Here is a 27,458-nt window from a genome sequence, read left to right on the forward strand (position 1 = left end):
CGGGAGGGGGGCGCGTTATAACCGGGGGGGGCGGGGATGGGGGGGGCGGGGGGGCGCGGCGGCGCCTTTGTCTCCGCTCCGGCTCCGAGCCGGCCGGTAAGGGCGGGGCGGCGCGCAGCGCGCATGCGCACCCCCATAGTGTTTAAAGAGCGCCGCTCCTCTCCCCCCGTTTTTTCTGGTGGACTCTTCCCCATGGCTCCGCCAGCGCTGTTGGGTTGTACCACTTTGAGAGAAAAGGGGGGCGGAGCGCGCCCCTTGGCTTCCCACCTCCCTGCTTCCCCCCGCCCTTCAGGGCTGATCCACCGTGGGGAAGTGGGGGGGAACGAGGCCCGCGCTCTGAGCGCGCCGCGTTGTCTCTACGAGCCGCTGTTCTCTCCCCCCCCCTCCGCCCGCAGCGCGTGTGGTCCACGCCGCTCCCACAAGCCCCCGCGCTCGGTGGGTCGCCTCCTTTCGCCTGGTGGAGGCCGAGCGGAGCGGAGCCGCCTGCGGCCTGGCCGGGCCCAGCGCTGCCGGTGAGTCCCGCTCTCCTCACCGTCCCCTGGGGCTCTTCATCCCATCCGTGCGGCCCTTCGTCCCATCCCCGGACCTCGGTGATGGGAGTTTTGAGGGTCCCTTGCTTCTTTGAGAGAGAGTCCTTCATCCCATACCCGGGCCTGGGAGCCCCTCATGATCTGTGGGTTCTTTCCCTCTCAGGAGCCAGGAGGGGGGTTGTGGGGGCTCATCACGTCCCTTTCTCCCCTCACAGTCCCCAGGAAGGAGGAGTGATCACCCCACTGTTATCTTTAAGGTCTTTTTTGGGGGGATTTTGGGGATATTTATGGGGCTCCTTCCCTCGCAGTGGCGGGAAGTTTTGGGGGGACCCTCGTTTCTGTGCGTGTCTCTTCTTACCGTCTTAGGGAAGGAGAATCGTGGGATTCTCTCATTGCCTGTGTCATCCTTTCCTCTTCACATCCTTGGATGTGGGGGTGGTTCCCCCCTACACCCCAATTATTTATGGGGTCCCTGATGATCTCCTGTCTGAGAAACCTGAGGGTGCTGTTGCTCTTTGGGGTTACTTCCCCCCCCTCAAATTCCCAGAGGGGAATGGGGTGATGCCCCCCACGATCTCTAAAGTTGTTTTGATGTTATGAAGTCTGGGAAGGGAGTTGTGGGACCCCCCCCATTCTGTGTGAGGTCTCTTTTCTCCTCACTCCTCATTAAATAAAGATGTGGAGGGGGTCCCTTTTCCCCTCACAGGCCTAGAGAAAGGGGGGTTTTGGGGTTCCCTCTCTCTGGGGTTCCTTCCCTTAGGTAGGTGGGCACAAGATCACCTATTTACAGTGTGTGTCAATGCCCTAAACTTGTCCTCTCTTTTGGGGCATGGGGGAAGAGTCTCTCTCTTTTGGGGTGCTGGTTTTGGGGATGTCCCTGCTACTTAGAGCTTCATCCATTTGGGGATCGGGCCGTTCCTGCCCTGGGAGGGGAGTTTTGGGGAGCCCCTGGTGTTTCAAACCCCTCCATAACCTTGACAAAGCTGCTGGCACCCCCATCCTTTTTGGTTTTCTTTTTTTGTTCCAACAGCTCACACAGGAGGTAGCAGCTTCATAACTATATTTGGGGAGGAGCGGTTGTGCCGAGGCCACTAATGTGCTCTTGGGGGGGTTTATAAAGAGTTACAGCGAAAGCTAAAGTTGCTGAGGCTGCTCCTCTCTCATTCCTCCCCTCCTGGTGTTCACGGAGATCAATATGGGTTTTGTTCTTTCACGTGTAGATCTCTAGATCGTTGCTTTGGAATTGATTGTAATCTGATGTCCGCAGTCCTGTCGCGCCCAGTATGGAGGAGAAAATGCTTTTCCTTGGCTATAAAGCTGTAATTCTTTCCTCTCCTTTTCTAGGTGTGTCCTCTTTCTCCCTGACCTTGCAGGTATGCCTATTTTGTTTCCTTTTCATCCAAGCTGTTTTATTTTCAACTACTTTTTCTTGGGAAGGTGGCTTCTGTTTCTCCCTACTGCTGATTTCCCACGTCCTTGATTATTTCTTCGTTAGCAATCAGCGGCTTGAAGCAAAGACTCGTGTGTTTTTAGGGGTTGGAGGCTGGGAGTTGTCGTCATTTCCCTGGCTAAAGGTTCGCGCGGAGCTTCGTGTTACAGCAAAACTGATCCCTCTCCTCTGCGTCCTGCTGCTTATGAGTTGGGGGAGAGCCAGTTTAGGGAGCTAAACCAGCAAAATAGCAACATGACACAAGCATTAATATTTTATTTGGCTTTATCTACTTGTGTTAAGTTGGTGCCAGCACCGAGGAGGGGCTGGATTTGCTCCTTTTGGCTGCGAGAGGCCGTCACATCCTCTCGGTGTGCAACCAACCTCCATTCTTTTAACTCCGAATCACCAAAAAAGAGAAAAGCAGGAGGTGGTAAAGATTTGGTGCCTTTTCTTTGCTGTAGAACAGGTAGGTCTGAGGCTGCTGTGCCCAGTTGGCTGAAAAGCGGCTCTGGATTTGTGCAGGACTGCGGCAATTTTGGGGAAGAAAAGACGCATTTTGCTCGAAAGGCATTTGCAGTGCAGATGATTTGAGTGTGGCACAGCTCAAATGGCTGTAAAGGTGCCTGTGGGCCTTCTTGCTCTTCTTTCTGCTCAGTCTCTGCCATCAATGAGCCTTTTTCCTGGTTTTGTGGTGTTTATTTTTCTGGCTGCTGCTGGGATGAGTGTTCAGGAGCTTCTGGTGTGATACGTGATGGGACAGGAGCACTGAAAATAAATATATGACAACATTGGCCTGGTCAAAATCAGCCAAGGCGTGTAAGCAAATAGGGGATTTGGGATAAATCTGTCCCATTGGTGCTGGCGGAAGAGCGACCGATGTGGATTTAATTGCTGCTTGGCCCTGCAGAAATCAGGGTTTTCCTGCCTAACTTTTGGGGCTGTGTCCATGGACTGTTTTTTGGGGGTCAAACCATAGCAAAGTGCCCTGTGTCTTTATCATCTTTTGTCCCCTTATGCCCATTTTTGACTTTTTCCCTTAAAAACGGAGTTGTACCCTGCTTGTAACCTTCCCTTGCAGCCGTCACATCCCTCCAGAAATCAGTGACAACCGAGATTTGCTGCTCTCACACATCTCAAGACACTTATTTATAACCTGAACAACCCCCCCAAAAAACACATTTATTTTGTAGGCCACTCAATTGAGGAGAAACGCAACTTTTCTGTGGACGCGAGACAAAGAGAGGCTTTCATTAAACCAATAAATGGAGTTAACTTTTTATGGCTACAGCCTTAGGCGAGTGTGTTGTACGCTTTTGTTTTACTGACTTAAAAAAAAAAAAATAGGGATAATGCAGCCAAATAGCTGGAGTCCGAAGCTTATTTTGGATTTACGGAACGACAATAGAGACCTTTATTTTTAACTTGATGTGTTTCCCTGCAGCGCAGATATTTTTCTGGCTCGAAATACCCAGGACGTAGTGACAAGACCAAACGCAAAGCTCTGAAGCAGTAGCTCTGATTAAAAAACATTTAAGTTTATTGTAAGGCCTCTTTAACAGTCCATGGGAGGCCTAAGCATTCAGCTGTGATTTTTTTTTTTTGTTAATTATAATAAATAATGAAGATTAATAAGATAATAATAGCATTTGTCTTTCCAGTGGCTTCATGCTCTGTAAAATCACACAGACTCACAGAATGGACTGGGTTGGAAAAGACCTCAGAGCTCATCCAGTCCAACCCTTGGTCTAACTCCCATCCATTGACTAGATCATGGCACTAAGTGCCATGTCCAGTCTTAGTTTAAAAACCTCCAGGGCTGGTGAGTCCAGCACCTCCCTGGGCAGCCATTCCAATGCCTGACCACTCTCTCTGCACAGAATTGCTTTCTAATCTCCAGCCTCAATTTCCCCTGGCAGAGTTGAAGCCCATGGCCCCTTGTCCTATTGCTGATGCCTGGGAGAAGAGCCCAATCCCCACCTGGCTAGAACTGCCCTTCAGGTAGTTCTAGAGAGTGCTGAGCTCAGCTCTAAGCCTCCTCTTCTCCAGACTAAACAAGCCCAGCTCCCTCAGCCTCTCCCCATAGGGCTTGTGTTCAAGTCCCTATCTGATAGATTCTTCTTCACTCACAGATTTGTGTTTCTTAAACACTTGTTATAGTTTGCTGCCTCTGTCTCAGGTTATTAATTTAGCTTTGTGCTAAAAAAATGCTCTTTAAATGAAGAAACTGCTTCACTTCTGCGAAGTGTTACTTGGCAGCTTTGTCATGGTTTGTGTCATTAAAATCCTTATATTTGCCTTTTGCTGCATTACTCTGGGAAATCTCATGAACACAGAGTAGAAATGACTTTTGTTTTCAATTTTTACTTGCGTTTGTAAATTTATTTCGTTGGTAATCTGGTCTTTATCATAACAGAACTAAAGGTTTGGCCCCTCATGGCGACTTGTTTTCAGATAATTATATTGGGGGTAAATTCCCTTTGTGAAGATTTTTCCCTGGTAATAATCTTTGTGAAAACACTTGAAATTCCTGTGAGCCCCAGGGCACATTTGTGGTCTCTTCATTTTGGGGGTTTGTGTTATTTCCTTGCAGAAATACCCTTTTTTTATATGTAGTTTGGTGACATGAGATGTCTTGTCAGGTTATGTAGTTGAAGTTCTGCGTAAATCTGAAATTCCACTGTAAATTTTCACGTGTCGTATCGATCCTTTTCCTGCAAGATAAGTAGGCTGAGTTTTGGATATTTGTATTTATACTGCTTTTTATTTAAAATGGAAAGGACCTGGTCGCCTGTGGTGTTGGTAACGTCGTTGTGGAGTTAACCAGCTGTAAGTTGAATTAAATATATTACGGATGGGGGAAATTAACTGTGTGTTAATACATTGGACCTTTGTCATTCTGTGCCCTTCCTGCCCAGCTGCTGCATCTGTAACACTTGAAATATTCTCTAACATTATACTTTTTTCCTTAATGCTCTCGTAGGAGCTAAAAAAGTAAGTATTCTAGTTAAGTGCTTTTTGTACTTTCTGGTAAATTGGAAATATAGGGACTGATTGAAGGCGTCTTGCTAGGCAGATTGGTGCAGATTTTGTTCTGATTTCTGCTGGAAATAAGTGTATTTTTATGGGTTTATTTGTTAAATTTGGCTTTGTCTTGCTTTGATTTGAGGCGGTTCTTTGATTTGAGGGAACCTCGTGAGCATTTGAGTCCTTGATAATGTTCCTTGGTCTCGAGAGCAATGTGGAGGTTGAAACTCGGGTGCTTGAAGCTGTTTGAGGGCTTGAGGAGAATCACCTACAATTAGAAACAAAACCCAACAGCATAACAAAAAAAAACCCCAACCACACAGAAAACAACACCCAAAAAACCCCTCAAAACAACAAACAAAAACTAAACAACCAAAAAACGCCACCAAAAAATCAGAAACAAACAAAAAAACGCCACAAAGAAACAGAAACAAAAGCCCAACCAACCAAACCCACAAAAAACAGAAAGAAAAAGAAAGGACCAAACCAAAAAATCCACAGAAAATCAGAAACAAACCAGGAAACCAACCAAACATAAAACCGACCAAACATAAAAATCCACAAAAAACAGAAAGCAAAAAAACTCAAGCAAACAAAAAAAATAGGAAAAAATCCCAGAAACAAGCAAACAAACCCCAGAAACAAAACAAAAAACTCAACAAAAACCCCACTAGAATTAAAACTAAAATTTAAATTTTAAAATTGAAGTTAAAATTTAAAAATTAAAAGTAATTAAAAAATTGAAATTAAGATTTTAAAAACTAAAAAAGAAATTTTAACATTTAAAATTTTAAAAATAAAACAAAATTCAAAATTTACATTTAAATTTTAAAACAAATTTAAATTTTAAAACTGAAAAAGAAAATTTAAACTTGAAATTAAAATTCTAAAAATTAAAAAGAAATTTAAAAACAGAAATGAAAAGTCTAAAAATTAACAAGAAATTTAAAAACAGAAATGAAAAGTCTAAAAATTAACAAGAAATTTAAAAACAGAAATGAAAAGTCTAAAAATTAACAAGAAATTCAAAAACGGAAATGAAAAGTCTAAAAATTAACAAGAAATTTAAAAACGGAAATGAAAAGTCTAAAAATTAACAAGAAATTTAAAAACGGAAATGAAAAGTCTAAAAATTAACAAGAAATTTAAAAACAGAAATGAAAAGTCTAAAAATTAACAAGAAATTTAAAAACAGAAATGAAAAGTCTAAAAATTAACAAGAAATTTAAAAACAGAAATGAAAAGTCTAAAAATTAACAAGAAATTTAAAAACAGAAATGAAAAGTCTAAAAATTAACAAGAAATTTAAAAACAGAAATGAAAAGTCTAAAAATTAACAAGAAATTTAAAAACAGAAATGAAAAGTCTAAAAATTAACAAGAAATTTAAAAACAGAAATGAAAAGTCTAAAAATTAACAAGAAATTTAAAAACAGAAATGAAAAGTCTAAAAATTAACAAGAAATTTTGAAAATTAAATTTTAAAAGAAAATACATTCCAAAATTTAAATTCTAAACTTAGAAATTAAAATGTAAATTTATAATTTTAAAAGTAAATTTAAATTTTAAAAATAAAATGTATTCTTTAAAAAAAGACCACAAAGTGTTTTGCAGCCAGTTCGTTACCTACACATTAAATACTTGAGCAGGATGTTAAATTCCATATTTCTAAAGGCATTTCCTACACCATTTCCAATAACATCACCCCCTAAGAGCTGCTTTATTTCTATTTCTATTGTAAAATCCAAACCACTAAGCAGATGTGATGTTTTTCATTTCTATAGAGGATTTTTTAAAGAAATTATTTATTTATAAGCTCAATCATGAGTTTTCCACCTCTTGGTCAATTATAAATTGTCACTTATTGGGGTTTTAAACTAAAATAGACATGTAATTTTTCAGCTCCCTCTGCTGGCCATTTAGTAGCAAAACACAAAGCGACGACCTCTAAAAGTACTCAAAAATTGGGGCATCTTTAGCCTGTCTTCCCAAACCAAGTAATTAATGACTAATCAGACTAATCTAAAATCAGAAGAATATTTTATATATTACCAGGTAATTGAGCAAAACCTTGTTGGGTTTTTTTTCCCTACCGGTTGTCTTAAAGCAGATTTTAAAGCGCTTTATGTTTAAATAGCAACACACAGAATTCTCGTTAGAAGTATTTGAGGAGGGAGCTTATTTCGACTTATTTAGGCAGTTTAATTCCTTTAAATCCAAATTTCTACCGACGGCAAAACGGAACCGAGCGCAAATAATAGCGGTGCGGCGGCTTTTGATGCTCTCGCGTTAAGAAAATGCTCAAACCTGCTGCATGCCCTTGTTTTGTTGAGTTTTGCCGCCACTACATTGTTGTGCTTATCTTTTAATTAATGCTGCCGCTTTTTGGAGGATGAGGACGAGGAAACCTCCCTGCCCCGTAGAAAAGGTTTGGTTAGACCAGGATAAATATGACGAAGCGGAGCGACCGCGGCACGAAAAGGAAGCGACAGCGGCCGCCGAGGAGCCCCAGGAGGTCGACGCCGTCAACGGCGTCTCCAACGACGACTCCGTCGAAAGCGAATTCAAGGGGGACTCGAAGAAAGCCAAGAACGGCAAGAAGCAAAGGAAACGGAAACGTTCCCCGAAACCCAAAAGCGCCGCCAAGTTGGACTTAATTCTGGCCGGTTTGTCCGCCGACAACGTGTGGTTTGAAAAACCGCTTTACGATCGCGCCGAGAGCGTCTACAGGCAGAAATTAGTGGATTTGCAGCACCAGGAGGTGCCCAAGGATGCGCTAATGGCTCAGGAGTTGCCATTAGTGGCCGAGTTGAAAGCTTTTCAAGACGTTCCTCAGCCGAGGATCCTTCCAGCGGCGCCGTCCTGCTCCCACGGGAGCCTGTCCGCCTGTCACCACGTCATTCAGGACGTCTGGGTCAACAAGTTGGACTTTGATAAAGCCGAGAAGATGTTCCTCGAAAAAACTCACTTCTTCGTTCCCCCGAATGCCCTCAGCATCCCGTCCATGTGGCCGAACGCCGGCGGTGTCGCGCTGAGGACGCCGGATGAGGGCTACGTGACGGCCCTGCCCACTCCTGCTACGCCGAGAGACATCGGCGACGATTCTTCTTCCTCCGTTCCTGGTTTGCCCGGCTCTGTACACCCTACGGTAAACGGTAAGCCGCAGGTTTCCACCTTTCAGGCTCTCGTGTCAGAGGTTTGGTTGGAGAAACCTCTTTATGACGATGCTGAGAAGAGTTTCTATGAGAACATGTTTGACGGTCACCCCTCGGGTACAACCACCCAGCAGCAACGCGCCGGCCCTGAAGCGTCAAAGAACGAGGACGAGGAGAACCTCAGTGTTGGAAAAGAAACGGTCGATGAACACGTGGACGCGGCCGCCACCTCTTTATTTCCTAACGACGCTGAGCAACCTCCGCCTACCAGCTTTTTTCTGCACGAGGGCAGCGAAACTGTGTGGCTTAATAAACTGACGTATGACAGGGCCGAGTCACGATACTACGCAGCTGAGGCTCTGAAGACGGCAAGAGAGAGTATGGAGGTGGAGGAATCCGCAGTAATAAAACCCTCCCGACCAGCTGCTGATTCTTCTGCACCAGAAACGAAGTAGGAGGAGTTTATTTTTTGGGGTAACGCGTGTGCAACGCGGCCGGGTCGGGATTGAGCTGGAAGAATTTGCGTGTGCGGAAGATGAGCGTCCTTTGGAGAGAGCGTAGGGAGATGCTGAGCCTGTTCATGGGCAGGATAACGGGGGGAAACTCTTTCAGGGACCCCCCTTCTCCGTTAGTGGCGAAAAATAGTTAAGGTTAAGCATTTAAAGTTAGGGCTAGTAAGTGAGCTGAGGTTTGGCCCTGTCTTTATGTGGTTGGGAGCCTGGGGCTGTGCAAAGCAAAACAAAAGCGAGACGTTGAAAGTGGCAGAGGGTGCCGTGTTGGATTTTAAGAGGTTTTTAAATGGTGATTTTGCTGTGTGTTTCTGTTAAAATGCCACAGGGTCCTTCAGAGAAGCGTCATCCCCAGTTCTGCAGAGCGGGTGGGTTGGTCATCGAGCTCCGACGTGGCCACATTTGAGCATCCAGCTCGAAGAAAACTTGGGGATGATGGTGAAATACAATTTTAGGCACAGGACTTGCTGGATTACAGCTGGTTTGATGTGCGTGTGTGTAGCTGGGCGGGTAAAGTTCATTCTCAAATTATACATGACCTTCGTCGTTATAAATCAGTTCACAGACAAACATTTAAAGGCTTCTTTTGAAGTCCTGCGTGATTCTGTGCTTTCTATATTAAAAAATGTGCTTTTATATATGACCGGCTCAACACTGAAGTCTGGGAGCCTGTCCCAAGGCTGGTGTTTAAATGTTATTTTGCAGTGACCGATGTTCTTGGGGACAAAAAATGGTCCCTTGTAGCACTGGTCCCTGTTTCTGACACTTTCGATCCTCGAGTTTCTTAGGATTTGTTGGAAAGTTTTAAGATCTTTATGTCTAATGGTAACAGGGAGTTACAGAGAAGTTTTAGAGCACACCGTGTCTGATTTGGGCTAATTTTCTTTAGTTGGAAAGAATTTAGTGGTGCCTTTTACCTTTCCCCAAGAAAGTTCATGTGTCTTTGTAAAATGTGTGGTGGAAATTTGGCTGGAATTGGGGTTCTCCGTTAATAATCCTGGTTGGCAGCTCTTGGAGGGTTGAGCGGTGGGATGGGCTTCATTGTCGAGAACCTGCACATTGTGGTGGCCTCTGGTTTCTTTTGGTTTTATAGAAGACTCATCTCTTGGCATCTATGGAAATGTTTTACTGCGTTATTTTTAGGAAAGGCTTTGGGGGTTTCTATTAATTGTTGTGTGGTAGAACCTGGTGGCGTTGTGGTTTCATCGTGATGTTTCGTGCCCGTTATCACCACCTCAAATCAATGTCACCATCCCTTGGCTTGAAATAAGGGAACGTCTTCTTAACGTTGCAAGAGCTCCATCGTTTGCCTTGAAATTAAGAAATTAAACAACCTTTGGAAGCTGCTGCACGAAGAAAAACAATTTGACACCGGTGTGAGGATATTTTACGCTGTTCCTCCTGCAGTGACAGGTGCCTGTGTCTTCCAAGTGTTGCGTTGTGGATGGTTTTAATTTCTAAACAGATGCAGCAGCTTCCAAAAGGCCTGTTGTAAATTGAATATATGGATTCATGGAGGCTGGTTGGTGTTGGGTGGTCTATTGTTTCGGGTTTTTCCTTGCAGGAGGATTCGATGACCAGGTTGAGACATAAGCCTAAGATACCCAACAGTTGGTGTCAATTTGGCCAAATCACGTTCAAGAAAGACTGAAACGTGTTTAAATTCATGAGCTGTAGTGTCAAGAGGTGACGGTCACGTTGCCACGTGGAGCTGCGTATCCTTCGGTTTTTTGTTTCGCCGTGACCAGGAGCCTTAAAAATTAGAAGGGTGGTTCCCTTTTTGATTCGTATAGACAAGGAATCTTTCTTAGCAGCGGATTTTAGACATGAGGAGGAAATTTGTGATGCTGAGGGTGGTGAAACACTGGCCCAGGTTGCCCAGAGAGGTGGTGGATGCCCCATCCCTGGAGATATTCAGGGTTAGGTTGGACGAGGCTCTGAGCAACCTGAGCTGGGTTAAGATGTCCCTGCTCATGGGATTCATTCAGTGATTCCCATGATCTACAAAATCCTGCTCTGAAAGCTCGTGGAAAAAGGTACAAATGAGCTGATTTATTCCGTCCCCACTTGCTCTGTCACTAAATGCGGGTCAGGCCACACAGTCAGGCGGGTGATTATAGACTGTCCTGCTTTCTTAATACGATCCTGTTTACTTAAACCTTTCCACCGGAGGGAAAACCGCCAAGCAGAGACCTACAAGCACAGCAAAACCCACTTTTCTGACAAGCCCGTTGCCAGCTGCCGGCCTTAAGTGCTTCTAGAAACTCACTTTGCCTTTATCTTTTTTCCCCTTTCTGCAGAAAAATGGCAGTCGACCACTTTTTGTCCGAGAAGATCTGGTTTGACAAATACAAGTACGATGATGCCGAGCGAAGATACTACGAGCAGATGAACGGGCCCGTCGGGGGCTCCTCGCAGCAGCAGGTAACGCTCGTTCTCAAGGGTTTAGCAGAGGGCTGGAGCTTTAAAAACTAGTACAGAGCAGGTGAAAGGACACGATGCACATTCACTTTTGGGTTATTCGCACTCTGGTTGCTGCTGTTTCCACGTGTGAGTCTTGTCTGCAGCTCCACCCCCAGTTATGAGCCATCTTGCCTTTAGAAAAGACATTTATTGTAGACTACGAGGGATTTTTTTCCATACAACCAATGTACTGGGAGTTCACACACCCTTGTGACAAGAGGACTGGTTATATGCTATATATACATATATATTTATATAGTTATTTTTTTGAGGCTGCTGCACAAATATTTCCTGTGATTTAGAGGCACAATTTGAGCCCTGAAGCCCCAAGAGCTGCTTGAAGAATTGACCTTTTCCCAATTCAACCAGGGAAGAAGCTGTTTGGGAACAGTTACCCAGGGTTTGATTTGATATAAACGAGCTGTTTGGTGTTTAAAGAGCAGCCCTACGGCTCCAAAGAGCCCAGGAATTATGTTCCTCCTGCAGCAAACCTGAGCTGAAGTAGTTCAAGCTTAAATATTACCCCGAAATTATGATTATTTAAAAGTACAGAGCTATCATAACCTCTTCCTGCTACGTAAAGAGCTGTTAACTGCTTATGCACTTAGTTGGGTGTGTAGAAAGCAGCTTAGAGTTTTATACGCCTGTCTTGCAAGGGTTTAAGGGGAAGCTTTTTGCTTAAGTATTAATTTCTGGGCACGTTTTCTCTCTCTTCCTCCTGCAAATCTTGACTAGAGGTGGCAAAGCACCCGGGCTACGGGCATAAATAAATATCCAAAGCTTTAGATAAGCGCTTGAAGTCGGTTTTAAAGCGCCCATCTCTGCAGAAAAACAAAATATTTCATGCCACGAAAGGAGCTTTCAGTGAATTTCTGCCTTTGAGAGGTGGTGTGAGGGCTCCGGGTGAGCTTATCAGCTGCTTTTCTGCTAAGAAAAATAGATCCATGCTCCTTAAAACCTTCCTGCAACCTGGTAGTGATATCCACACATACCTGGGCACGTGGAGACTGATGCGTCCAAGCTGTTGCTCATCTCTGGTCTATTTGACGCAGGATTTTTGGGCTTGGGGGCAGTTTTGTGGCTCAGATCTTGCTCGTGGGGTTGCAGCCTGGGAGAGACAAGGAGTCAATGGATCATGGAAACTTGAATTTGTGCCCCGGGAAGAGAGTCTTTAAATCCAGACTAAGGCATGAGGGGGGGCAAAAAAAGCTTGTGCTGCTGCACTCCACGTTGTACCTCTCCGAATAAAAGACTTGAGTTAGGGCTCAGTTCTTGCCTGAAAATTGTGACGCTTAATACGACAAAGAGCTGCGTAACGATAGATCTCGAAGTGACTCCAACCCTCTGCTTTACTGGCAGCTGTTGAGGGTAATAATAGAGAATTTAAAAGCTCTTGACTGGATAATCTTCTGGACACGTGGTCCGATGTGACCAGGGATTGCGGTCGCTGCTGCTTGATTTAAATCCAATCCTCCTGGCAGCTAATTTTGCTGAATCATTAGAAGGAGCCCTCCCCGTTCTTACCCTCTTTTTAACTTCCCAGTTTTCCCATGTTTCCTATTTAAAAAACAAACAAAACTTGGTTCTTTCTGCGCTGTTTGCAGGAGAACGGAGCCAGCACCATCCTCCGCGACATTGCCAGAGCCAGGGAGAATATCCAGAAATCGCTGGCCGGAGTGAGTACCTGAGCTCTCTCACCAGCTGGTTACCCGCAACCATTTTTAGCTGTGGCGCATCTCACACAATTCCACCCCAACCACCCATAGATTCTGTGCCTTCTGATTTTTTATTAAGCCAGAGGAGAAAACGAAGGCGCGCGGCGCCATGTACAACCAGCGTAGCTCCATCCCATCACTACCAGAGAGTTGCATGCTGCTTACCCGCTTGCTAAACTTCTTCAAACTAACTGGATTTGGGTTAAAATCCTTCGACTGTGCGTTTCTTTTCTTTGTTTTTATCCTGGTGGAACGTTCCCCCACGTCTTATCTAACAAGTTATTGTTCAAATAACCTCGCTGAGTAGCAAAGCACTGAGTGTGTGCATCTCATGGGATACATTGAGCTGCCACCTTCTCTTTCTCGTTACAATTTCAGGCAGGGTATGTGCAAATAAATGGTGTTTTGCATCTGCTGCATGTAGGAAATTCAGCTTGGCTACTACCTGTAAGTCTGGACCATCTTTAAAAGCTCAGTAACATCATTTCTGGAGATGTTTTTGTGCTGATATTTACAGCCAGTGCTCTAAAAGCTCTTATAATTTTTTAAGAGGAAGCTGAGATCTTAAATTAATAAGTGGATTTGGTTTATAGGTAAAGAAAATTCCCAGAATACAGCCCTTGTGTCTTAATTTCTTACCTTGGCGGTGGGACTATTATACACCTGCAATATCTTCCATCCTTTATATAGATTTGGCCTCATAACTCCCTCTCTGGGGTATTTAACACCCTCATTTTCTCTCTAGATCAGTAGAATAACAGCGAATTGAGCCTTTCATATTCCTCCTTAACAGAAGCAGAAAGGGGCTGACCGTTTAATTAAAGGTTTCGTTTTGCTTTGGTTGGATTCGCTGGTCCCAAATACAGCATGAAAGTCAATGGAAAGTTGAGATATCTTAGTAATGTTAAAACATCTTAGTAATATTAAAATGAAACCAAAAATAGGAAAAAGCGTTGTGCACCCAAAACTGTCAGGGGTATATTTAATGTATAGCTGCTGTTCTGCTCTCTAAGAGTGTAGTTGCTTGATCAAGCAGAGCGACAGTGAGTTTCTTATTGTTTTAAAATCCCATTTTACTGGTGGTGCTTCACATGATACCCCGGAGAGTTGATCTTTTCAGCTTTTCCACACGTTGTCACATTTCTGCCCCGGAACCTGAAGCCGTAAACAACGCTCTGTGTTAAAAAAGGCTGAGCTGGGGAGAAACAAGTCTGAAAAATCAGATTTTGTAGCTTGTGTTTCTGAAGGATCATCGTTGACCTCAGGCAGTCGTGGTGTGAAGCAGGTTTGACTTTAGAACATGCTTAAACTTCCATTTTTATGTTCCAGTATAAGTTGGGGAATGACCTATTAGAGAGCAGAGTAGGGGAAAGGGACCTGGGGTCCTGGGGACAGCAGGGTGACCATGAGCCAGCACTGGGCCCTTGTGGCCAGGAAGCCAATGGGACCTGGGGTGGGTTAGAAGGGGGTGGTCAGTAGGTCAGAGAGGTTCTCCCGCCCCTCTGCTCTGCCCTGGGGAGACCACACCTGGAATCTTGTGTCCAGTTGTGGCCCCTCAGTTCCAGCAGGACAGGGAACTGCTGGAGAGAGTCCAGCGCAGCCACCAAGATGCTGAAGGGAGTGGAGCATCTCCCGTGTGAGGAAAGGCTGAGGGAGCTGGGGCTCTGGAGCTGGACAAGAGGACACTGAGGGGGGACTCATTGCTGGGGATCAATATGGAAAGGGGAGTGTCAGGAGGATGGAGCCAGGCTCTTCTGGGTGACAACCAATGATAGGACAAGGGGTAGTGGGTGCAAACTGGAACACAGGAGGTTCCACTTAAATTTGAGAAGAAACTTCTTCATGGTGAGGGTGGCAGAGCCTGGCCCAGGCTGCCCAGGGGGGTTGTGGAGTCTCCTTCTCTGCAGACATTCCAACCCGCCTGGACACCTTCCTGTGTAACCTCATCTGGGTGTTCCTGCTCCATGGGGGGATTGCACTGGATGAGCTTTCCAGGTCCCTTCCAATCCTTGACATTCTGTGATTCATTCTGTGATTCTGTGTTTCAGAAGGCCAAATTTATGCTCTGTGATGTGCAGAATAATAGTGAAGTATGTTTTTATAGTCAGGATTTAGTCTTCCCTTGCACCTGAACATTATTGTCGGGAGCCTAAAGATGTCGCGAGTGAAAAATTGGCTCTTGGAAGATGGGAAGATGCTGGAAAATTCACCCAAGGTTGATTTTCAGCTGGATAATGTTCTCAAATATATGAATGAGTGTTAGAAGGGTTTGAGGCAATGGTTTGTACCTCCCGAAGGAGGATACAAAGCTCTGATGCTGGAAACATTTGTTTGCACATACCTTTCATCCTGCTTCGCGTGGTCATCTCAGCTTTGAAGCATTTTTCCAGTCCACACCTGCTCGATCGCTAACGCTTCCCTGGATATAAAGGTGTTAACATGTGCGATACCGCAGCCAGGAAAGGGTGTTGTATCTTTGCATATTGAAAATAGATTTAATTTTGGGTGAAGCTGAGTGATTTGTGAGCTCTAGATTGGAAAAACCTGCACGTCACACCTGTAGCTGTCCCATCCCAACAGATGGGATGAGGGATGAGTTAATTCTAGATGTGACACACGCCCTGACTCAACAGATGAGACCAGGTGTGAGTTAACTCTGGGTTAATTCTGTGCGGTTATGTGAAGTGAATGACAGACAATCGCCTCCGGGGTCCAATTCAATTGTGAGTTTTACTGAAAGTGCTTGTTGGAATATTGGTTACAGTGAATGGTGACTTGGCAAAAGTATAACAGAACTTATCAACACATTAACAGCAAAACTCCTACTAAGAGCGATATATTGGCAACCATCAGTAGCTATAATAGGAAATTTAACCAGAAATCAACAGCAGAGCTTAAAGATGGTGTTATCCTTATATGTTCAAAAGGGAAAGGGAGAAAGAGAGTGGTTGAGAGGGAAGGAAAACTAAGGTATAAGGGAGAGAGGAAGAGAGTAATATATACACAGAAGGAGAGACAAAGAAATGGGGGTATAGAATAAAGGAGAGAAGGAAAGAGCAGAGAGAAAGGAAGAAAGGAGTGAGGGATCCAGTCTCTTACGGCCCCACAGTGTGGATGACAGGACTTGTACAATGATGTGTGGCCTCAGTGTTCCATGGCGAGGATGCTGGGGTGAGGAGCGCAGTGTCCTCCGATGGCTGGTTCAGAGTGACGGTCCTCAGGGTGCTGGTATTCCCTTGGTAAGGCCGAGCTGGTATTCCCTTCTGTGAGACTGGTAGGACCCCCTAAATGAGAATGGTAGGACCCCCTAAATGAGACTGGTATTCCCTCGATGAGGCCGAGCTGGTATTCCCTACCTGTCCTGTTCTAGGTGGGCTTTTTATAGCTCCCAGAGTAGAGGAAAGTCTGGGGGGGAAAGTGGTGATTGCAAAAGAGGGACAAGTCCTGGGCCACGTTGAGGGGTCTCCACCTTGCCCCTTTGTGTCATGCAGAAACCCAGGGGGAACCTCTAGTTGTCCAGACACATGTATTTGTAGAAATCTGGACAAGTAGAGATCAAAATCTCTTCCCTTGGTGTATCAGGGAGCTCACAGAGCACTCGTAGCTTTATCCAAAAAGAACTTTGGCTAAGTTTTTCTTCCTCAGTCAGCATTATCTCTGGTTTTTAAAGTATGTTTTAGAGGCTCAAACTATAGCGATGGTCAGACATTGAAACTGAGGCTAAACTCTGTTTTCTACCCTTCATAAGCAAGAAAGTCCCGGAGTTTTAATTAGTTTGGATAATTAGATTTATATGCGGTCCTTGGTGCGGTTCCAGGCTTGCTGAGTGTTTCTATTTTGAAGTAGGTTGCGCTCAGCATATCACTAATGTGGGTTCAGCACAAAAACTATAGCTTAGACCAGGTTTTACACAGTTTCCAGGATCGCAAAGGGTGGCTGGTCCGGTTTGTGATGACCCTTAATCTCTTATTTCGCTTGAGCCTCTTTCTTCTTGCTCAGGCTCATTCTACCCTGGGGTTGTTGATTTAAATGCTTTGCTGTGCCCTTCGTGCTGTAAACCTCCCTTTTTAAACAGGAAAATACAGCATGGAGGAGCACGCGAATGCTGGTTTAGGACACGAATGCTGGTTTAGGATTAGTTTAGCGTATGTAATACGCTGAATCTCTTCATCCAGGTGCACGATACTGAATTTGGTGGCTTTTTAAGCTCTCAATGCACCCAGGCTGTTAATGAAATTTGCCATTTTGGTAGAGACAGGTGAGAAATCCCGGAGGTCGCCGCAATACCTGTGCTGCCCGTATCCCCGCACACTGATGCACAGATGTGTATTTAAATGCCTCACTGAGAATTCCGGCTCTTTGGGCTTCATTATTGGAATTTACAACCTTAACATCGTCGTCTCGATGTAAAACCGGCAAAGAAAAGGGTGAAAATAAAAGGATTTGGTGCTCAAAATTTACATCCCATTTACATTCTTCCTGTTGAGAACAGCTTGGAGCAGAGCAGAAGGTTTAAAAATCCTCTCATCTCACTCTTGCAAGCTGTCGCTACAGCCTTTTTTTTGAGGAAAATGACCATGATTTTCTCCTCAAACTTCCCAAATGACACAACCACACAAGGCTGGCAGGTTGTTCTTAAACTGGAGGCATCATGCCAAGCTGTAGATGACTTTTTTGGGGGGAACCTATTCTGTGCTGACAAGCATAAAGGTGCTGCTTCAATTTAAATATCTCATCTTCAGGGGGCCATTACTAACAGGGCTGAGCAATGTGGAGGCGCAGCTGGTTTCTGTGGCAAATCCACTAAACCTGGGGGTCGGGGTTTAAAACCAGGCTGATCTGCAGCATCAAATATTCTTACAGTGTCTTAAACATCCGCTGTCGTGCCCAGGAGAGCTGGTGGTTTGGGCAAAACCTGCAGAAATGCTTCAGTGTTTGGCTTGGAAACAGGACTAAGGGCTTCAGACTGAGTCTCATTGGGTCTCTTTGCAGGAGACACAGCTCCTGAGTTTGATCACGACTCAGAACCAAAAGTGTTATTTCAGTTGGTGGGGATGGATGTGGCCACTGCCAGAATTCACTTTTCGCTGAGCTAACTTAGACTTTGGCCCTGGTGGTGTAACTGGAGCAGGAAGGGGTCAGGCAATAAGTTGATCTGAGGTTTAATTTGGTCCTTGGAGTACAAAGCTAGGCCTAGCCCTCTGGGATGAGCCCACCATGGCTTGCAGTGTGTGTGTGTGAGCATGGAAACCCATGGGAGTCTCATCATGTTGTCAGTGCAGACCGGTATGTGTTGCTTTATTATAGAATCATGGAATAGTTTGGGTTGGAAGGGACATTTGAAGGTCATCCAGTGCCACCCCTGCCATGAGCATGGACATCTTCACCAGCTCAGGTTGCTCAGAGCCCCATCCAGCCTGGCCTGGGATGTCTCCAGAGATGGTTCATCCACCACCTCTCTGGCCAACCTGGGCCAGTGTTTTATTACCCTCATTGTAACAAATTTCTTCCTTATATCTGGCCTGAATCTTCCCTCTTTTAGTTTAAAATCATCGCCTCTTGTCCTATCACAACAGGCCCTGCTCAAATGTCTGTCCTCATCTTTCTTGTCAGCCCCTTTTAATTATTGAAAGGCCGCACTAAGGTCTCCCCGGAGCTTCTCCTCCCCAGGCTGAACCCCCAACTGTCTCAGCCTTTCTCCCCAGAGCTGTTCAGCCCTTGGCCCATTCCCGTGTCCCTCCTCTGTCCCGCTCCAACAGCTCCATGTCTGGCTGGTGCTGGGACCCCAGAGCTGGACACAGAGCTCGGGGGGCTCAGGACATGGGGGCACAGGGGCAGGATCCCCCCTCCACCTGCTGCTCACGCTGCTCTGGCTGCAGCCCAGGGAACGATTGATTTTCTGGGCTGTGAGTGAATGTTGCTGGGTCATGTCCAATCTTTCATCCACCAGAACCCTCAGGTCCTTCTCCACAGGGCTGCTCTCCATCCATCCATCCCCAGCCTGGATTGATACCTGGGGTTGCCCCAACCCATGTGCAGGACCTTGCGCTTGGCCTTGTTGAACCTCAATGAGATTCGCATTGTCCCACTTCTCTGTAGGCGTTGTGTCTTTACTCTTGGTTTAAGAGTCTTGGTAACAAGATGTTTAACAGGAAAGTGGCAGAGTTCACAGATAAACGTTTCTGTGCCGGCTTCGTTTGGTGTGTAGTTGGTGTGAGGCTGGTTTTTGTCGCTCAGTGATGTTTCCTGCATGTGGATTTGGCTTCCTGCACTTGATCTGCCTCTTCCAGCATGAGTGAAATCCTGTCTTCTGAACCAAACGTCCTCCAAACCTTTTTGCCCTTTGCAGCAGAAGACAGGTCCTCGTAGTAAAGAAGCTTCTGCTGCCCGTCACAAGAAGCAGTCGGGCCGCTCAACTGTAAGTCAATCTGCACACACACGGAGCTGGTTGTGTGATTTGAGAGGGTGTTGTAGGGCAAGGACATCCCTGCCTTGGAGAGATGGACCACGTTCTCCTTCCTCACCACGAGAAGCGTTTGGCCTTCGTCACGCAGTCGTAGCTCATCCAGATAATTTAATTTCGCTCATAGAATCATAGAATGTCCTGAGTTAAAAGGGGGCCCACATGGATCATCAAGATCTCCCAGCTTGATGTGTGTTTGGAGACTATAAATCTACACTCACGTTCCTGAGCCTGCACCCACAGGCTGTGTCAGATAAATTTCGAGGTGCTTTTGACCCTTTTTTTGGGTGGGGTGAAGAATGTCTTTGACCTTCCTCCCAGGAGCAGCTTGTGCTCCTCCATGTGTCCCATGTCTGGGTATCTCCCAGGCTTTGTGTGCCAAATATTCCCCATCTTAACCCCCCTATTTCTCTCTTTTCACCTGAAGAGACCTCAGAAGTGTGTCAACAACTGAGAACCACATTATAATTACATATAGGGTGCACTTCAAAATACTATAAATTATTTCCTCTGTTGTATTCAGTTCTAAATGACACTTAAAGCGTGAAGGCTCATTATGTTCTTTCTCATTTGATTTTATAGATAAGGGCCTCATTCAAAATAAAACAAAAGCCCTTTTTTGCTGTTAAAACAAATACTTTTGCAGCTCGATGGCTACAATTGCTCCTTCAGAATGTCTTAAAGTGGATTTAAGGTGTTTCGAGAGAAATTAAAGGCTGGGGAAGGTGGGAGTATTGGAATGCCAGGTTCTCTGTCCAGCTTTGGGACTCGCTGTGGGATTTTGGGTCACTTCTGTGCCTCAGTTTGTCTGTAAGAGGGGACCGGCCACCCCTTTTTGATGTGTTTAGTGGCAGTTTGATCTACGACAGTAAAGAATGACTTGATCGTTGGTGCCAGCTGAAATTTCTCGACATACGTTTCATCCTTCATTCTATAGAGCTAATACCTTATTTTTATAAAACCTTTAGAGAAAATGTCTTTGTTCTTAGATTAGTTTTCATATTTTTTCTTCCCCTAAGGCTTTACTGAAGCACTGAGCTTGGCAGCTGGCAAACAGATTGATTTCACCTCCATTTTCCTCGTTGCAGAGCGCGAATACGACGCCTCCTGGGCCTCCCGGCGACCAAAACGATCTCCTGTCCCGAATTTCTCACCTGGAGGTAGAAAATCAAAACCTTCGCAGTGGTAAGTGGGAGGATCTTGTGGCGTGAAAGCAAAACTTGGACGGTTTGGTGCCAGGGTCTTGATCAGATCTTTGCAAGGGCAACTGGTGGTTTTTAAAGCCCATATTGAGCAGAAGCAAATTGGTCCTCATTTGAACTGATGCAGAGCCTACAAGATAAGGTTCTTTTTATTAATTTATTTCCTCCCTTATAGTTGTTGCAGACCTTCAGATGGCCATCTTCAAGTTGGAAAGCCGCCTGAATGCTCTGGAAAAGTCATCTACCTCCCACCAACCCGCAGCGGTTCCTCCCACCCAGGTGAGCCTTGACCAAGTGCTGTTGTTGTTTCGTCTGCCGTCACAAAGCGCCCACATCGTTTCCAGGACCTCGTGGCTGACTGAAGATGGAAAGATGCTCGTAGTCAGGATGAGTTTAGTTGTGGCAACTGCCTCATCATCATTGTATCAGCACCAGTGTGGCCAGCAGGCCCAGGGCAGTGACCATCCCCTGGACTGGGCAAACCTCAAAGCCTGGGGTCAGGTTTGGGCCTCTCACACCAAGAAAGCCCTTGAGGTGCTGGAGCAAGTTCAGAGAAGGGAATGGAGCTGGGGAAGGGTCTGGAGCACAAGTGTGATGGGAGCGGCTGAGGGACCTGGGGGGTTCAGCTGGAGAACAGGAGCTGAGGGGAGACCTTCTGATCTCTGAACTGCCTGAAAGGAGCTTGGAGCCAGGGGGGAGTCGGGCTCTGCTCCCCAGAACAAGCACCAGGAGCAGAGGAAACAGCCTCAAGTTGCACCGGGGAGGCTGAGGTTGAATCTCAAGAACAATTTCTTCCCCAAAGGGCTGTTGGGCATTGGAACAGGCTGCCCAGGGCAGTGGTGGAGTCACCATCCCTGGAGGGGCTGAAAAGACTTGGATATGAGGTTCTTCAGGGACGTGGGGTGGTGCCAGGGGTGGGTTATGGTTGAACTCGATGATCTTAAAGGTCTTTTCCAACCAAAAAGTGTGTGTAGAGAGAAATGTTTTACCAAGACCAGCAAAGCAGCTCCATTAGCAATTTCAGCCAGCGAGAGCTGATGCAAATGTGTAGAACTTTAGAGTTATACACTTGAATAGCATTTAGTGCTGTTTCTTAGCACACACCAGGTAAAATACCACTTTGTTACAACAGATAGTCAGAATTTATCACACTTTTTTTTAGCCAATATCCCTGCTAGCAATGTATTTTGTTTAAATTAAGAGGAAACTAAGGGAGCTGGATGTGTGGTGCCAATTTGATCGATCTTCGTAGGCTGGAAGATGTTCTACCAGTGATACCGGCAGTCAAACCTATAGAATGTGTAGGCTCCTCCTTGTGCTGGGGGAAGATTCCCAACTTCTGTCCTACTCAGACTCTTATGGTCCAGATATCCTGAGCCTTTAGAGCGGTCAACTCTTGGCTATGTGGTGGTTTTTGCTCTGCTGGGCCAGTTCAAAGGTCCGTTGGGTCGAACGTCCTATTTTGATGGCCAATAGTTGATTTTTTCATGCAAATCACGCGGCGTGGGCCACGTTCACTGTCTTGAGCAACACAGATTTCTGTTCCTGAGCTTCTCTTGAGTTTTGATGCAACTCCAAGTTAATCTTCTCCCCTTTTTCCTTAACGCACATGCACGTCACCCCAATGAAGAAAGTGGAACCATTCAGCGTTCCCTCCAAGAAAGTGGAGCTTCCGTCGGCTTCACCGGCAAAAAAAGTTGAGCCTCCTGCCACAGAGGAAGATGATGATGATGACATCGACCTTTTTGGGAGTGACGATGAAGAGGAAGACCAAGAGGCTGCCAAAGTCCGGGAGGAGAGACTGCGGCAGTACGCGGAGAAAAAGGCCAAGAAACCGGGTCTTATTGCCAAATCTTCCATCCTTCTGGACGTGAAACCGGTGAGTAACGGAGGTGGGGGAGCTCCTGTGCGCCTGTAAATCGTCTCACTCGCACGTCCCGGTGAAGATATTGGGTTGGTGCAAAAGTAATTGGAGTTTCGGAATGTGACTTTTGAATCATTATAACTAGGCTCAAACCTGTCTTTATTAATCAAAATAGGAACCGTTACAATCAACACGGTTTTCTTGATGAGAAATAAGTTTGTTTGTTCCTGTAGCATAAAAGTGCTTTGGGATTCGACAAACTCTTGAATGCAAACCACCCTCTCTCCCCCTCCCTCCTTCGATGTGGAAGGAGTAGACACATCTCCCTCTCTCTCTGCTGTTTGAGGCCAACAGCTTCTTTTGTTTGGCCCCAGAGCCCCCTGGCCAGGGCTGTCAGGAGAAGGGAGCACCAAGGTGCCACTGGGCACCTGCGGCCAGTGTGGGGGATGTTTGGAGGCTTCAGGGGCACCCACAGCCAGTGTGGGGGTGCAGAGAAGCTTCTGGAATGCCCACAGTCAGATCTGATCAGCCTATAAAATGGGATTCTTGTCGAGACTCCTCCCTTTGTTGCGGATCTCTTGGAGCACGAGTGAGATGCTGCCGCTGAGAGCGCCCCCCATGGAATGGAGGCTCCGCTTGCCTTGCCGCCACATATGTGAGTACAATTTCTCCTCTCAGGATTGTGAGTATATCTACTTTCCGTGCACATTTGCACACGTACTTTCCATGCTCAATACAAGCACGTGTATAAATTATTTCCTTGCACAATCGCGAGTGTTTTTTCCCCCCATGCTTCCATATAAGCACGTGTATTATTCCATGCATATTTGCACATGTATTTCCCCTCGCAGGATTGCGAGTGTATTATAAATTTCCCCTCACAGAATCGCAAGTGTACACTTTCCGTACTCAATACGAGTACATTTATCCCTTTAAAAATAATCCCACACCGTGTTCAGGCAAGTGTGGACTCTTCCCAGATTCAGGCACGACTCTGGCATTGTTTTGGTGAAGCCACGTGCATGCATACTGTGGACCTCCTGTTGTATTAGTTGCTGCCCCTTAATAATTTTCCTCAACTGATATCCGAACCTGTATTCAAGTCACCTTTGGAGTGCCAAAACCCTCACCAGATTAATAAAAGTTGTTCTGGACCCTGTTGTCCCTTAAACTAACCTCAGGGTGCCTCTGTGACATCTTGGAAAGCGCTTTCTGCATCCTGCTGCTTGCGGAAACATTTTCCCTACCAAAAGTTGTCGAGATGCTCGAAGAAGCAGCGGTTGGTTGGTGAGAGCTCAGACGAGGCAAAACTTCGTAGCCCAATTCATTCTGCTTTTGAAGTGCTGGTTGTGCAACGTACGGTCAGGTGCTGTCGTGGAGAAGAATTGGGCCCTATCTGTTGATCAGCGGCTGCAGGTGTTGCAGTTTTTGGTGCATCTCATCAATTTGCTGTTGGAATGATTTCTCCGGGATTCAGAAAGCTGGAGTGGATCAGAGTGGCACCAGAGCCCCAAACAGTGACCACGACTTTTTTTTTAGTGCAAGTTTGGCTTTGGAAAGCGCTTTGGAGGTTCTTCTCAGTCCAACCGCTGAACTGGTCTCGCTGATTGTTGTATAAAATCCACTTTTTGTCACACATCACAATCTGTTCAAGAAATTGTTTGTTGTTGCATAGAAGAGAAGTCAACGACACTTCAAAATGATGATTGTTTTGATTTTTCAGCTCATGAGGCCCCTGCTTCTCAAGCTTTTTCACCTTTCCAATTTGCTTCAAATGCCGAATGACCATAGAATGGTCAGCATTGAGTTCTCGGCAACGTTGGGCTCTGGTCGACGCTGAGTTCTCGGCAACGTTGGGCTCTGGTCGACGCTGAGTTCTCGGCAACGTTGGGCTCTGGTCGATGCTGAGTTCTTTGGCAACTCCTCATGTACTTTTAAGAATATCAGCTTTGATGATTGGTCTCAACTGGTTGTTGTCAACTTCTAACCACGTTTATTTCAGAATGTGCTCCAGTACCAAGCGGCAAATTTCAACGGTGTGAAAACCACAATTCCTTTTGCACCAACCTAATAAAACCTCCAGATTTCCAAACAAGGGGTGATATTGCAACTGAGATCTGTAGCGTTCGTGCTGCTGTTTTCTGAGGTTCCCCTGACCAGAATTAGCTCTTTTTGAAGAAAAAACAGATAATGAATGCCATAAAGACAGGAATAAACCCATCTTTATCAAATTGTCGTGGGAGATCAAAAACTCTGGGCCTGTTTAAAGAGACATCATTGATAAAAGCCACTTTAAAGCGAGTTTTCCAAGCAGTGCAGAGAGGTAGAATTGAAATGATTAACTGAGAGATTTACTGTTGAATGTTAAGTCGCCGGAACCTCTTGGGGCTAATGACAATCTCTAGAAGGCATATCAGGGATAAGAGGGTCATTAGGGGCAGTCAACATGGCTTCACCAAGGGGAAGTCATGCTTGACCAACCTCATTGACTTCTGACATAACAAGAGGATGGATGATGGCAGAGCGGTGGACGTGATCTCCCTTGACTTGAGTGAGGCATTGACACAGTGTCCCACAGCGTCCTCACAGCTGAACTGAGGGAGTGCGGGCTGGATGAGCGGGGAGTGAGGTGACTGTGAACTGGCTGAAGGGAAGAAGCCAGAGAGTCGTGGTCAATGGGGCAGAGTCCAGTTGGGGCCTGTATCCAGTGCAGTGCCTCAGGGGGCAGTGCTGGGGCCGGTGTTATTCAATATATTCATCAGTGATTTGGATGAGGGAATAGAGTGACTGTCAGCAAGTTTGCTGGTGACACCAAGCTGGGAGGAGTGGCTGACACTGGAAGCTGTGCTGCCATCAGAGACCTGGACAGGCTGGAGAGCTGGGCAGGGAGAAATTTAATGAAATAGAACATGGGAAAGTGTAGAGTCTTGAATCTGGGCAGGAAAAACCCCGGGTTCCAGTATAAGTTGGGGAATGACCTATTAGAGAGCAGCATAGGGGAAAGGGACCTGGGGGTCCTGGGGACAGCAGGGTGACCATGAGCCAGCACTGGGCCCTGGTGGCCAGGAAGCCAATGGGACCTGGGGTGGGTTAGAAGGGGGTGGTCAGTGGGTCAGAGAGGTTCTCCTGCCCCTCTGCTCTGCCCTGGGGAGACCACACCTGGAATCTTGTGTTCAGTTGCGTCCCCTCAGTTCCAGCAGGACAGGGAACTGCTGGAGAGAGTCCAGCGCAGCCACCAAGATGCTGAAGGGAGTGGAGCATCTCCCGTGTGAGGAAAGGCTGAGGGAGCTGGGGCTCTGGAGCTTGGAGGAGACTGAGGGGTGACCTTATTAACGTTTACAAATATATAAAGGGTGAGCGTCAGGAGGATGGAGCCAGGCTCTTCTCAGTGACAACCAATGACAAGACAAGGGCTAATGGGTACAAACTGGAACACAAGAGGTTCCACTTAAATTTGAGAAGACACTTCTTCTCAGTGAGGGTGGCAGAGCCTGGCCCAGGCTGCCCAGGGGGATTGTGGAGTCTCCTTCTGTGCAGACATTCCAACCCGCCTGGACACCTTCCTGTGTAACCTCATCTGGGTGTTCCTGCTCCGGGGGGGATTGCACTGGATGAGCTTTCATGGTCCCTTCCAATCCCTGACATTCTGGGATTCTGTGAAAATCCATATTTTGTGGGTTTTTTTGCAGTGGGACGATGAGACTGACATGGCGAAGATGGAGGAGTGCGTGCGGTCCATCCACATGGACGGGCTGGTGTGGGGAGCCTCCAAACTGGTCCCGGTAGGTTACGGCATCAAGAAGCTCCAAATCCAGTGCGTGGTGGAGGACGACAAAGTCGGAACGGACATCCTGGAGGAGGAGATCACCAAATTTGAAGATTATGTGAGTTTTAGAGCAAACCGGGCGATTCCTGCCTGACCCACGGGGTCATTTTTAACTTGCTATCTCATTTTATTGGTCTTCTTTGCCTAATTTTTTGGCTTATATTTAGACTAAATCGTGAAATATCATCTTGACGTTGCTAGAAACTCTTAAAACCATGTTCCTCGTAGGCTGGACTGTCTAAAGATTTGTGCGCTGATTCTCACAGTGCAGCATCCCGTTGTGATTGATGTTGCAAAAATTACTAAATAATGATCCTTAAAGGTTCTCTTAGCGGAGGTCTAAAGCCAAGGAGCTGGCCTAAGAGCCCTGGGCCAAGCTTAAACTGTTTAAGCATCACTGGTGCATGTTGTAAAGAAACGCTTGATGTGTTTTCTTTGCCATGAGTGTCTGAAAACACCCCGGTGACCTCCAGCTGCTGCTTTTGTTCCATTCCAGGTGCAAAGCGTCGACATCGCCGCTTTCAACAAGATCTAGAAGTGAATCCCATCCTCCCCTCGGAAACTGTAACTAATAAAAATCAAGATTGAGAGTGCAACTCGGATGATGTTTTTCTCTGGAAAGCGCGTTTTCTCCGGAGCGACGTGTTGTGAGATTTGGGGATATTTCCCTTCCCTGGACGACCTATTTCTGGGTTGGAATTTTAGTCTCAATTAAAAAAAGATAGGATGAATCAGCAGGAAACATTCAGGACTCGCTAGTTTGGGGCTGAATTTCCTCCCTCTTTTCAGTTTGCTGCTCTCGTTATCCACTTTGACGATGATTTGCCTCATTAGCAGCCAGGGCCAGGGAAAGAGGAGGCGGCGTTTGGAACTGTTGGCGTGTGCCAGAGTCCAAGGTCCCGGCACAAGCGACACGGTGACAACGCTGAGCGAATGCCAAGTGTTGTGCTGGGAGCACCGGACAAAGGGCAGGAGTGACAATGACACCAGCGCCTGCCCGATGTCACCTGCGTGCAGGAGCCTGGTGGCAAGTGGTGCCCAGTGTGGGTCTGACTGGGGTCTGTGCCCCATGTGTCCCTTGGGGCTGGTGGTGACACGCACAGGGTCGATGTACACGGTGCCTCCTGTGTGCGGTGTCCCCTGTGTCCCTTGTCCCACCCTTCCCCACACCTGGTGTCCTGTGTCCCCCTCTCCCTGCTGTGTCCCATGTCCCCCAGTGTGCTGCCCTCTCCCCTGTGCCATGTGTGCCTTAAGTCACCAGTGTCCCATGTGTCTG

At 46.3% G+C, this 27,458-nt stretch overlaps 1 protein-coding gene across 5 annotated transcripts; it reads left to right on the plus strand.

Annotated features, from left to right (window-relative positions):
- Nucleotides 1-238: 238 nt before the first annotated feature.
- On the plus strand, nt 239-26,778 carry EEF1D (eukaryotic translation elongation factor 1 delta). Of its 5 annotated transcripts, XM_082043868.1 has the most exons (10): nt 405-512; nt 1,875-1,903; nt 10,950-11,073; nt 12,717-12,788; nt 19,177-19,245; nt 20,379-20,475; nt 20,668-20,771; nt 22,123-22,371; nt 26,046-26,240; nt 26,679-26,778. In XM_082043868.1, the coding sequence occupies exons 3-10, from the start codon at nt 10,954-10,956 to the stop codon at nt 26,715-26,717; spliced, it is 945 nt and encodes a 314-aa protein (XP_081899994.1). In that variant the 5' UTR covers nt 405-512; nt 1,875-1,903; nt 10,950-10,953; the 3' UTR covers nt 26,718-26,778. The 5 variants fall into 5 exon arrangements, with proteins under 5 accessions (XP_081899995.1, XP_081899996.1, XP_081899997.1 ...); XM_082043869.1 differs by lacking the exon at nt 1,875-1,903 and having other exon boundaries at nt 239-512; nt 19,180-19,245; XM_082043867.1 differs by lacking the exon at nt 1,875-1,903 and having other exon boundaries at nt 357-512.
- The last annotated feature ends 680 nt before the right edge of the window (nt 26,779-27,458 follow it).

The sequence above is a fragment of the Streptopelia decaocto genome (assembly GCF_964273445.1).
Source record: "Streptopelia decaocto genome assembly, chromosome: 2".
NCBI classification, from domain to species: Eukaryota; Metazoa; Chordata; class Aves; order Columbiformes; family Columbidae; genus Streptopelia; species Streptopelia decaocto.

Excerpts from the sequence above, each read along its gene's own strand:
- EEF1D (XM_082043867.1), top strand. The coding sequence starts at position 10,954 with ATGGCAGTCGACCACTTTTTGTCCGAGAAGATCTGGTTTGACAAATAC. Across the intron at positions 19,246-20,378 it reads AGCAGTCGGGCCGCTCAACT|AGCGCGAATACGACGCCTCC; the intron begins GTAAGTCAATCT and ends TCCTCGTTGCAG. Across the intron at positions 26,241-26,678 it reads TCACCAAATTTGAAGATTAT|GTGCAAAGCGTCGACATCGC; the intron begins GTGAGTTTTAGA and ends GTTCCATTCCAG.